This window comes from Micropterus dolomieu, linkage group LG06 (genome assembly GCF_021292245.1).
Source record: "Micropterus dolomieu isolate WLL.071019.BEF.003 ecotype Adirondacks linkage group LG06, ASM2129224v1, whole genome shotgun sequence".
In the NCBI taxonomy this organism is placed as follows: Eukaryota; Metazoa; Chordata; class Actinopteri; order Centrarchiformes; family Centrarchidae; genus Micropterus; species Micropterus dolomieu.
In genome coordinates, this window is record NC_060155.1 from 29,564,057 (window position 1) to 29,576,063 (window position 12,007).

General features: G+C 44.7%; 1 protein-coding gene across 1 annotated transcript in view; it reads right to left on the reverse strand.

Moving 5' to 3' along the window:
* Window positions 1–8,974, reverse strand: part of dhx9 (DEAH (Asp-Glu-Ala-His) box helicase 9) — an 18,426-nt gene extending 9,452 nt beyond the window's left edge. The window contains exons 1-13 of the mRNA XM_046052244.1: window positions 8,823–8,974; window positions 7,738–7,881; window positions 7,500–7,640; window positions 7,019–7,169; window positions 5,946–6,115; window positions 5,714–5,862; window positions 4,012–4,058; window positions 3,747–3,883; window positions 3,556–3,645; window positions 3,307–3,468; window positions 2,975–3,052; window positions 2,699–2,890; window positions 1,312–1,453 (exon numbers count right to left, since the gene is read on the reverse strand). Coding sequence (XP_045908200.1) covers window positions 1,312–1,453; window positions 2,699–2,890; window positions 2,975–3,052; window positions 3,307–3,468; window positions 3,556–3,645; window positions 3,747–3,883; window positions 4,012–4,058; window positions 5,714–5,862; window positions 5,946–6,115; window positions 7,019–7,169; window positions 7,500–7,640; window positions 7,738–7,848 — 1,570 coding nt within the window. The 5' untranslated portion in view covers window positions 7,849–7,881; window positions 8,823–8,974. The remainder of the gene's footprint in view (window positions 1–1,311; window positions 1,454–2,698; window positions 2,891–2,974; window positions 3,053–3,306; window positions 3,469–3,555; window positions 3,646–3,746; window positions 3,884–4,011; window positions 4,059–5,713; window positions 5,863–5,945; window positions 6,116–7,018; window positions 7,170–7,499; window positions 7,641–7,737; window positions 7,882–8,822) is intronic.
* Window positions 8,975–12,007: the final 3,033 nt, after the last annotated feature.

A 12,007-nucleotide genomic window follows, 5' to 3' on the forward strand; every position in this document is an offset into this window, starting at 1 on the left:
GAACTCTATGATGATATTTACAGAAGCCCAACAGTTCCCACCAAGAGCAGCACTAGGAGACAGAGGCAAGGAAAAACTTCCTTTAAGAGGCAGAAACCTCGAGCAGAACCATGGCTCAGGGTGGGCGGCCATCTGCCTCCACCGGGGTGTATATATATATATATATATATATATATATATATATATATATATATATATATATATATATATATATAGTGAGTAAAATGCACAGAGAATTTTTGTGTCACAGACTGTTATCGAGACGCCTGAATCTTTTTAATGACACCGAGGACTCTGAGTCTCCTGCCTGAGGCTGAAACGTTGCTCTCTCCACTGTTGGAGCTCTTCTTTCAGAACAGCTGATACAAAACAGACCTCTGCCTGTCGAGTAGGAACATAAACCAGGGCCAGATTTACAGTCACTAGGGACGGGTATCGCTGCTCGGTACCTTTATGGCATCGACCCGAAACAGCCCGGTATCGAGTAGAACCCAAACGTTTCCTGTCAAACCAGAACTTCAAATTGATACTTTTTGTAACCAAATCGCGTCAAAAAGTGACTATTTGTGTAGTTTTGCTTGCAGCCAAACACACAAGCGACACACCGAAGGAAAGAGAAGAGCAGCCTTTTTCCCCTCCCTGATGTGCCTGCACCATAAACTGTATAAAAAACGCTGCACGCGCTCAGTCCAAGCGTGACTAACAGCCGCTCACCTTCGGCTGCGTCATGTTCGTCACCGTTGCCGGCTTTTCGTCGGTTTCATCTTGTGGGATCATTGAACACGACTCTGTAGCGTTTTATTTGCTCTTCACTTGTCTCTGATCGATCGCTGCGTTTCGTCACATCAGTTAAAGATCAGCTGATTTCACTGACGGAGCCTCCGGCTGCTTCAGGCGGAGCTGGGCGGCCTCTCTTTACTCTGCTTGTATCTTTAGTGACTCTCGTTTTTGGAGGTTTGCGACTCACCGCTAACGGAAAAAAGCGCTCGGAGATCTTTCAGTTCAGTTGATTGATCAAAAGTTAATAAATTCATTTATTCCGTACGCATCAAAAAAATAATAAATAATAAAGATAATAAGCAGCCACTAATCAGGTGACATTTTATGCAAGGTATGGAATGAAGTACTCTGTTGGTATCGGTACCACTTTATGGGTGAACCAGCTTCGTAACGCTGGAAAACAGTGCAGAGCGTTTGGTGATGACGGAGGATTTTAGTGCAGTATTTGTTTGATCAAGCCGCTGAGGCCGCAGGGTGGCTGAGCTGATGCTAAGCTACCTCTGTTGCTTTCGCCGGAGTCCGTTTACGTACCGACGGTGCAGAAGAGGACGCTGGCGTGGGGTCGCGGCAGGATGGACTCGAAGCGGACGCTGTAGCCACAGCTTTTCCCAAGATCCTCTCCTCTCTCGTAGGCGACTCGCTCGGCCACCGACACGGCGCTGATCCTCCTGGGCTGAGGAGAGGAGGGAGAGCGTTAACAAAACCAATAAAGTTATTAACCGTCATCGTTAATCTCACAATCTGAGCTCAGTACTTCCTCACGGCTAAATCCGACCGCTAAATAGAACAGAATCTAACGGCAGCGGTTTGTGCTGCAGCAGCCTCGCAAAGAAATTCTTTCATCTCGCTTAAATTCTCTCATAAATGTCCGACTATAATATCAAAGAATACTTAAGTTTATTTGTGATTCTCTGAAAAACATGCGCGACTGTGAAAAAACCTCTTACCTGCGTTGCCGAACGCGCTTTTAAAATGCGAATGCGCCCAAAACGTTTAGTTGAGTCGTTGGGTTTCCGCATTAAAGCGCCGTGTTCGGCCGTGCAGGCGGTTTTTGCGCAACGCCGCTAAATCTACAATCGAGGCGGGCGACAGAGCCAGGGAGGCTTGTAAAATTTGTATTGATCTTCAGTGTTCTTCATTGTAGGCTCTATTATGTACTTTATGTGCAAGATCACTAAAATGTAAAAAAGGTCCAACTCAAATTATGTCCATTTTAATAAAAAACTGGAGCCAGGGGAAGATCAATGTGGCAGATCTACGAGAAACTAATAATCACAAATGTAAAAATTAATAACTTGGATGTATTTTCTGACACTGTAGTCAAACATTTATGAGAGAAACTCTCTGAAAAAGCGTTTTTTCAAGGACCACATCACTTCACACACACGTCTGCTGTGTAGTTTGCATGCAGTGGAACATTTTATTAGACGTGACAATCGGATTGAGCAGCGAGGAAATACTCGTGAGTTCAGCCCACAGTCACGATCAGCTGTACTCACAAGAAAACAGAGTGATTTCTGATTTTTTTGTGACATTAATTTCCGATTGTTCTTCTTGTAAATTTCACACTTTCATCTAGGATTTTTTCTTCCTTGGTTATTAACCTTCTCTCATCTAATATGTGAAAACACTCATTTCAGCTGCAGCTCAGAGGAACAAGCCAGGATGAAATCCAAATATATTTTACGAAGCGGTGTGTATTTATACTTAAATTGCCATGGCAACAGACCTCGGTTACCACCTATCCACCTTTTGTAGTACAGGTTAATCAGGAAGTTACTCCTGAAGTTTCCTGGATAAGCCGGTTACCCCGCTTCGTAGTCTCTAATAATGAATCAAGACGACCTTTTATCCTTTAAAATCTGCGAATGTTCTTTTGTGTTTTCCCCCATCCGGGAGTCGGGATGCTGAGCGTTACCTGGGTGACGACGATGTTGCAGTCGGAGGCTTTGCGTCCTTTGAGGAAGCGGTCCAGGATGTACTGAGGAACCTGGGTGGTTTTGCCGCAGCCCGTCGCTCCTCTGATGATCACCACGGGGTTTTTGTCGACAGCGTCCATGATGGCCTCCTCAAACTGTTTGACGGGCAGCTGGTCGCGCTCCCCCAGGATCTGAAACAGCCAAAGTCCTGTTGTTCAACGCTCGCGGGTCACTTCCCGTTCAAGTCTGAATAAATGTAACGAAGCCACACCGACCTTCTGCAGGCCGTCGTCGTGCTCCAGCTGGTACATCAGCTCGTCGTGCAGGTCGCCGCTGATCTGCTCCGGGGTGCACTGGGGAAGGAAAACACTCACTCAGTATAACAGCGGCGTCCCAAATCCACATTACAAACCAGATCTATCCAGTACACAGTGTTTCAGCTAAGACGCGTGTCTTTCTTTAGATTTATTACTTATTCTTGCTTTCTCAGATCCTCCTGGAGCCGTTTCACCGGCAGTCTCGCTCTTTTCCCCGCTGTGGCAAACTCAAAAATACAGATCAACAAACCAGGAACAAAGAAAAGAGTTTCCCAGCAATAAAGACTCACGAAGGCCAGCGGTCCCTCGTCGATGTTGCTGCTGGTCCAGGGGTTCCAGTTGACCTGCGGAGGCGACCAGGGGACGACCCCGGCCCCGCTCTGACGCTGCGACGGCTCAAACGTCGCCATCTTCCCCTGAACCAGGGACACCGAGGCGCTGGGGTCTTCGGGCTGGACGGGACGAGACAAACGCTCAACATTAGAGTCCAGGTCACATTTCTCTCAGAGACGGATCGACACACTGATCATGTGACTCACGGGCGGGGGGATTTGGACTCCGAGGTCCTGGACGACACTGGCGAGCTGCTGCTGCAGGTCTGGGGCCACGCTGACATCGAACGCCTCCAGCTGGACAGGAAACACAGGAACAACACAGAGAGAAGCTCAAAGTAAGGCGGCGGATCACCAAGCGTAACGTTTAAATCCTGCCACAGCTCCTCCGGACGTACCGTTTCTCCCTCCTTCTTCTTGGTGACCCCCGAGTACGCCTCCACGACCCCCAGGTGGTACAGCTGCCGGACCAGAGACAGAGCGCACGACTGGGCCGCCAGCTTCTTGTTGGAGCCGTGCTCTCGAGCCGTGATCCCTGCAGAGCAGAAACCGCTGTGACCTCTCAGTAAAGAACTGATTCTACATGTGACGAGCGGATCGCAGCCGCTCTATTTACTGTGAACCTTCTGAAACATCTAAATAAACAAAGATAACGTGTCTTACTTCTGCCCAGCTGCTTCACAAACAGCTGCATCTCCGCTATGAAGCTCCTGCAGACACAAACACAAACATCACGGCTTCACTTCCTCCGTTTGGTTTATAAGTAGGTGACGAGCAAAGCGTGACGTGAGGTGATAAACTCACCTGGCGCTCTCAGGAGGAAGCCTGTATGTTTTTCTGCCAGACTTGAGATTTAAAAACACCAATCAGCAGCTCGGACTCTGGTTTCTCCCGGCTGCTCTCTGCCCTGCGGTGAACAGCGACACCAGAAATCACAACCAGACTCCACTGAGCCCCGAGCTGCACCCATGGGACAGCTTTAGTGCACCTAAACGCTGTCCCATGTCTTCCTTCAGTATGGTTGTGAGTTCTGGCGTCACCGCCGTGTTCCCCGGTGGAGCAGGACACTCCCTTCAGTCCCCAAAACTCAACAGCCGCCCGCTCCACCAGCTAAATGTTGGAGTCACTTCTGCTCTCAAATGTGCAGCCTCATCTTACAAAAGACAAAGATAAGGATTTGTGTCCGTTAGTTTAGGTCCTGACCAAAGTCTTTATTTCATGAAGGAAGCCCGAGCTCTAATTGTTCTTAATTGGCTTTTTAGTTTTATTTATTGCACTTATTGGAGTAGAAAGGCAGAAATGTTACTGATCGCCAAATCTTCCGGTTTCCCAGAGTGTGAAAAATATACTTTAAAAAGGTGTCAATTTGTTCAAGCTGCAGTGACTTGCAGACTTCCTGGGCTCCATGGATCATAGGAAAGAATTAAAATACTTGAACAGCAGTATTTTATTTCCAAAAGAGAAGCTTGTGGTGGCAAATCTGAATGTTGATTAAAAGGGACGTTTTAATTCCAAATTCAATCTGCACAAACCAGGACTTAGCTGGCGTCGCTCAGCCCGCTCTGGTTCTGTTAGACGTGGATGAATCAGACAGCGAGATCTCTACGGTGCAGCCGACGCACTCTGCAGGTCTCTGCGTTTTACAGCAGTCCAGCAGAAAAACATACAGGAACATCCCGACCAACAACTGCCAACACACACACACACACACAAACTGCTGCTTTCCTTGACGTGCATCAACAGCAGCAAACAGAGTCTCAGCCCCTTTGATCCCCTTTGCACAGCCGGACGACATGACCTAAAATCTAACAACATTTAACCTCGATTATGATTAATGAACGATTATTTTGTTTTGGGTTTTCTTCATAGTTCACTGACAAGCTTCGTAAATATGCACTATTAAAAAGAAACGTTAACTGATAAGTAATGTGCACAGAGGAGTTCCCCCTAAATTCAGAGGATCGCTGCTGCTGAATTACGACCACGCCTACTAAAAGTCTATTTATATCGATGCACAACTCATGGCGCTTGACGAGCATCCTCTCCTCAGAACCTCTAACCGACGTTAGAGGCACACTGGACAGTATCTTAGATATTAATAGTATTAATTAGTAATACTGTGTTATTTTTATCATATCAGCCAGTGTCAGCTCGTCGAAACTAAAGATTATCCTGCTTTTCCTGGAAGTTTTAGGATCCACTTTAGATTCTGGGAACTTTGAAAAGGAGTCAACATTTTATATATTAAATAAATAATTTAGTTTCACTGGGAAACAATAAATAGATGAACGGATGGTGAAAAGAACAAACCACCCGACCCCGCTGAAATCTGGTCTAAAAGCCTTGGAGGGGTTCTGATCCAGACCTGTTGTGGTCCGGTCCCACTTGGCTGTATTTATACTCAGCGCTGCTCTTCTCCTTCTGGAAGAACTGGTTCAGACGGGCCTTGGCGTTCTCCAGAGTCCAGTTGCCATGGAGATTAGCGTTCAGGTCCACCTCCTCGGACTCCAGCGTCTGCAGCGATCAAACAGGGTCAGATACGTCCGATGGACCAGCACGTGTTTTATATTTTGTCAAACTAACAGGAAGTACCGTACCGCCTGCGCTTCCTGTTCGTCTCTCTTGGCGTAGTACTCCTTCAGGTTGGCTCCTCGGTCCCACTGAGCTCCTCCTCCTCCTCCTCCTCCTCCGCTCCATCCAGAGTTTCCTCCTCCAGAGTAACCGAGTCCAGTCACTCCTGGTACTGGTCCAGTGCCGCCGCTCTCTTCTAACAACAGCAGACACACACATTAATATTTTTACGTTCTACGTGTCTCCTGCTCAACCAGGGAAAACAAGATGGTGGATCAGGTCGCACCGACATGCAGATTAGACAAGAAACTGTGTGAAAATATCGTGATTACAGTCTAAGATGATCACAGTCATCAGAATTATTCTTGTGCTGAGAAGAGAAGAGCCTAAAACCTGCGACTCCACCGGCTGCAGAAAGAAAATGTTTCTGCTTCTCAGCTGATTTATTCCCTCAGTAAACTCTTTCCTGATGAGTTTCTGGTCTCAGTCGCTAGTTTCAAGTCTTCTTCAACACAGCATGATGTTCATTTAGTAAATTATGGTCCCATTTAGAGGAACAGAGACCAGGAAGCAGGGGAGGCTTTAGGGCGGGGCTACAAGCTGATTGACAAGGCGACTCGTATCCGCTGCTCTGTTTAACCAGCGCCGCTGAAAAAGCTCATCAGGAGTCGGCTGCTTATTTTTCAGTGAGTACATTTTATTTTAAGCCTCCCAGCTAACATCACAGTTAATGTTGCGTTACAGCACCTTGCTAACCAAGCTAGCTAGCTCCACCCTCTCGTCCAAATATGGTCACGTACAGTTCCAAAACACCAAGATGGCGACGGCCAAAAGTGCAGGCTTCAAAACGGCGGCCCATACACTAACAGGTGACACCCACTTTGTTTTACAGTCTGTGGCTTCAACACAAACTGAAACCATTTAACTAGTTTTACATTGAACGCAGCACTTTGTGTTTTTTCTAAATATTAAAACAGCCAACAGCTCATGGAAACATTAAGACCAAATCGTGAAGATTAACTGTTATAAAGCACGAGCCCGTGCACGGTTTCAGTCAAGCAGTCTTGTGTTTGATGGACTCTGTCAGAGATCAGAATACCTTTCTCAACTTTGACTACCAGGTGAGGCGGCAGTGGAGCGCTGGAAGGGAGGTTTCCAAAGCTCCCTCCACCTCCTTCTCCTTCTCCTCCTCCTTCTCCTCCTCCTCCTCCTCCATCTCCATCCAGCTGGTCGCCATCTGGAGCGCTCGCCTGGTGACACAAGACTCAGATTCAGCCTTTGAACAACGCTTCACTCTGTGACCTCTTTTACAAACTTTCTGTCTGAGACATAATGTCCTGCGTTAGGAGTGACGCAGGTACGATGCACGGCGGTCTGAACCCTTAAACACACCGCGTCTCCCCGTTAAAGCGGCCCAACTGTGGCATAAATCTTTAATACTCAGAACATGTTCATGAGGACCACAATAAACCCCGCCCCCTCGCTACGTCAGGCGTTTACTGCCACAGCTGTAACTCTTCCCAGTTTTTCAGTCGGGTACTAATATATAAACCATGTAACGACAGTAGTGAGGCGCTGACCCCCAGAGCCGGGACCTCTGCTGCGCTCATTTCCCCGAGTCGGACCAGGTAGTTGACAAAGTCCCTGGCAGCGTTGGTCTGAGCGTCCCTCTTGTTGGTGGAGTTGCCCATCCCGATGTAGTTGAAGCCATCGACACGGACCTGCACGGGGGGAGTTTAGGGTCAGACAGGTGGAGACAGGCAGCCCCTTCAAATCAGAGTTTAGCTACAGGAACAGTCAGTCAGACAGAAAACTCACCTCGCACATGAACTTCTGCCTGTTTTTGTTCCCTGCTGCTCGGATGTCGTAGTTGGGAGTGAGCTTCTTCTTTCCACACCAGGCGTACAGGAAGTTCTTGATGTCCGCCATGGTGGGGGTCCCTTCCTGTGTAGACCCTTTAATCTGAGAAATTAAGAACTCCTGTCAGTTTCAAAGTTTACGCTAATACCCTTTACGGTTCAGATACGATGCAGTTACTGTCATATGTTTCTGTACACCTGCTGTGTTTTAACACACATAAACAGAAGCCTGTCAGAAAAGAATGTGACTACTGAAAGGCGGCTTAGCTAATCTAAAAACCGAAAGTAAGCAATTATTGTACATATCTGTTGGACTTGAGCTTCCTAAAATGAGCTACTAAAAAACAAATCACTACATTCGAAACAACCAAACTCCATCCATAAATCTGTACATTTTCTGCTTTGTGATTTAAGGGAAATACTCGACTGTAATGTCATGATTTAACGGGTTTTTTTTGACTAAATAACATCTTATATAGTTTCGGGATAGTAAATATGACCGAAAGATCGCACAACGCTAAGATATTTCAACAAAGGACCGTGCAAATAAATAAAAGACGCTCGCTTTAACTTCCCAGATTTTCCAATGGAGTTTGGTTTGGAGTTCTAGTCGAACAATCTGAAACCATACAGCCAGAGAAGGGCACAATATGGATCTTACGTTTAATTCATGAACATTAACAAGTTACTGGGTTTCATTTAAATCCGTTCATGCACAGCAGAAAGTTTGCAGCCAGCGTTAGCATCAGGTTAGCTTAGCTTCGTTAGCAAGCAGAACCTTCCTACTGTGACGTTAAGAATCAATTAATGCGGCGTTTTGCTACACACAAGGGTCAATTCCCGCAATTCCTCCTACTTTGTACGTGTATGAATTTAAGTTTATTTAAGCAACGTTTATAATAAATAACTGAACCTCAGCTAACGTTAGCTCGTTGCTAGCTAGGGTTATTTGCTCTAGCGCCCTTTTTTGCCATGTTTCAGTAACAACTACAGCAATAATACGATTACATAAACATATAAATGTGTTAACAATAACTTTATTACCCAAAATCAGTCCAGAGAAGCCAACAGTTGCTCCAGACACCGAAGGTTTACCGTCGTATCCGTGTTTCTGAAAGGCGACCTGCTAAGTAGCTTCTCCGCCAGGAGCACCGCCTGCTGGGCTGGAGGATGAACCTTCTTCTTCTGCTTCTTCCAGTTGCAGCACAGTTACAGTTTTCCCAGTGCAGTTAAAGTTTTCTATAACTCTCAGATGGTGAAAACCCTCAGTGTAATGTAAAAAGTCTGCTTGCAGCATCCAGTACCATCTTAATCCTCTCTGACTCTCAACAACACAATTTACCACCATGGCAATAAATATTAGAAATCTCTTCATGCAGATCAAATTCTAAACATCTCCACTCCTTTTTATTTTTATTTTCTTCACCGCTCAATCCTAATTTCGGTGTATGACAGACCCTCTGCTGCTCTGACCTTTCTCACTTCTATTTCTTCTGTTCTCTTCGGACCCTGCGTGGTGATTTCCTGCACAGTGTATGCATACTGCACAGTTGTCCTTCCCACATGTTCTGACACTATGTCCATGTTCCCGACAGCAGAAACAGTGGAGCTCTTGGCCTCACCGTATGAGTATAGTCCAAATAAATGCTTTCTGATAAACTTGTTCTCCCCTGGCCGGAGTCTTGTCAGTCTTTATGCCCCACAAACATCTTCTGAAATGCCTCAGTCTCCACTGAAAACGTTACGCCACTTAGGCTGTTACGCTGACAGGAGTGGGACGCAGGTCAAACAGCTATGGTCTTCACACTGTTTGCAGCTTTTCTCAATTGATTTGGCACATTTACTGAAACAAACCTGTCAATCCTGTAAATCCATCAATGAACAAATCAGTCGGTTACTTTATCATTGCTTAGACCGAGACGGCCAAAATGCAAAGAGATCTTATCAAATGCCTCTGAAAGTGTGATGGTCACCCACCACGTAACACCGCTTATTCTGTATTTTTAGGCAGCTGAGTAGTCTTGATGTCAGCCATGGCACACACTATACTTTACGAGACGAGAAGATTTGTAGCACTATTTTGAAGAAATAGTTGATAGTGAAATAAATCAGAGGGAGGTCTGCGGGTCCTCCCCGAGTAGATGTGGAGCATTAAACTCCTAACAATGGTAGAAACTACAACTATAACTATATTTAAATTTCATTGTATCTTTTCTCATTGCACAAATAAACCTTTTGTCAAAGCATTTTCATTTATTGGTGCTATTTTTCAGAACATAAATGCTTTCAAAAAGTGATGGGGACAAAATCAGCCATTATAAAATGTGGTGGGGACATGTCTCCAGACACCTATGGTGTCAATATATCATTTTAAATTACATATTGTCTTGTTGCAGAGACGTCCTGGCCTACACATCATATTCTGCAGACTTAAGAAAACCTCTTTGTTTGAAATTCATAGAATCAATAGAAATCATATCAGAATTATTTTAGTTTGAGAATATTGCTGTAAAAATTATCATTCCCCTTAATATTGCAAATCATACTGCAATATCAGTCAATATCAATGCAATTAGATTACTTTTTTCAGCGTTAAGCCCTAATTTTAATCATATGTTTTTAGTTATGATCAGTTAGGAACAACAAGCACAGTGATGGTAAAAATGTATTTTTGAAATATAGAACAAAATGTCATGTTGTGAAAAACTACGCACATAAATTTTCTCATTTGCTAAGACACTAAATGAAACTGGGATATGCTTGATCTTCATCATCACATTATTAGCACAGCAGAAGTCCCTTCTGAGTCTTTTGTCAGGCTTTTTCTGAATGAGAACAGGTAATTCAGAGCGTTACTGTAATGTAAACCACTGTGTAGTTCAGCTTTACTGTATTGCCCTGTTAGCAGAACAAACTGTGTCTACAGTAATGCAGGTGTTTTATCAATCCCATTTATATTGACATGCTTTTTGCTTTTACTTTATAGAATCCACACACTGGTGGCAGAGGAAAGATATTTAGTGCTGAACAGGAGTCTGCCATTGTAGATATGGCAAAGAATGCAATCAGACTGCGTGAAATCCAGGCAGCAGTAATCGCAGATCAGGGAGCATTTAGAAATATAAACAGTGTGAGTTTGCCAACTATAGATCGAGTCCTTAGACAAAACCACGTCAGAATGAAGCAACTGTACAGATTTCCATTTCAAAGAAACTCATGACATCATGAAGGACGCACGATTTGTTATTGTGATACCTTGTTACCATAGTTACATGCGACTGGAATAATTTGCTTTATGAATTTGCTCTTTTTCTTAGAGAATAATGGAGCTTGGAGCTGAAAGGGCACATCACAAATTAATTTTTGTGGACGAAGCCGGCTTCAACCTCTGTAAAGTGAGGAGACGCGGGAGGAACATCACTGGGCAGAGGGCCACCGTCAGACGGGTGCCAGTATCACCATGTGTGCTGCCATCTCCAATGATGGGGCCCTTTACCAAACACCAATATACACTACAGAACGCCTCATCACATTTCCTGATGCATTGAAAGAAATATTGATTCCACCCGAAGAGAGAGGGCTGTTGAGGCCAATGAATGATGGTTGCCTGGCAATAGGTGCAGAGGACTGCCAGGGATGGATACGCCATGCGAGGAGATAATTCCCTCGGTGCATTGCAAAGGAAAAAAATTCAATGCGATGTTGATGAGAACCTGTGGCATAATCGTCAAGAATGAATGGACTAAATGTGAAAGATAAAATATATATATATATATATTTTAAAGGAATTTCTACCCATATGTTTCCTTTGGTGGCTTTTTTCCCCCCAGTATCCATTTGAGTTTGTAATGTGTGTCTATCTATCTATCCATTGTGTAATGACTGAAAGAGTAAATTACCACAAGTTGTGGTGTTTGATGGAAATATATGTGAGTGTTCGAGCATTTTGCTAACAAAATGAGTCATTTTGGCCATTGAGCTTCAGTTTTATCCTGTGTGTTAACTGTATTGAAAATGTGATGTCAGAGTGGGCAAATGTGTTTAAGCAATCGAGGAAAAACTAATGTGTCTATGAAGATTCTCAGTCATCCAGGTCATAGTTATCCAACGAAGGTTAAATGAAGGGCAACTGGACTTGGTTGAAGCTTCAACCAAGTCCAGTTGCCCTTCATTTAACCTTCGTTGGAAAAACTAATGTATTTCTACTGTAAGATAACCACTAATGATAG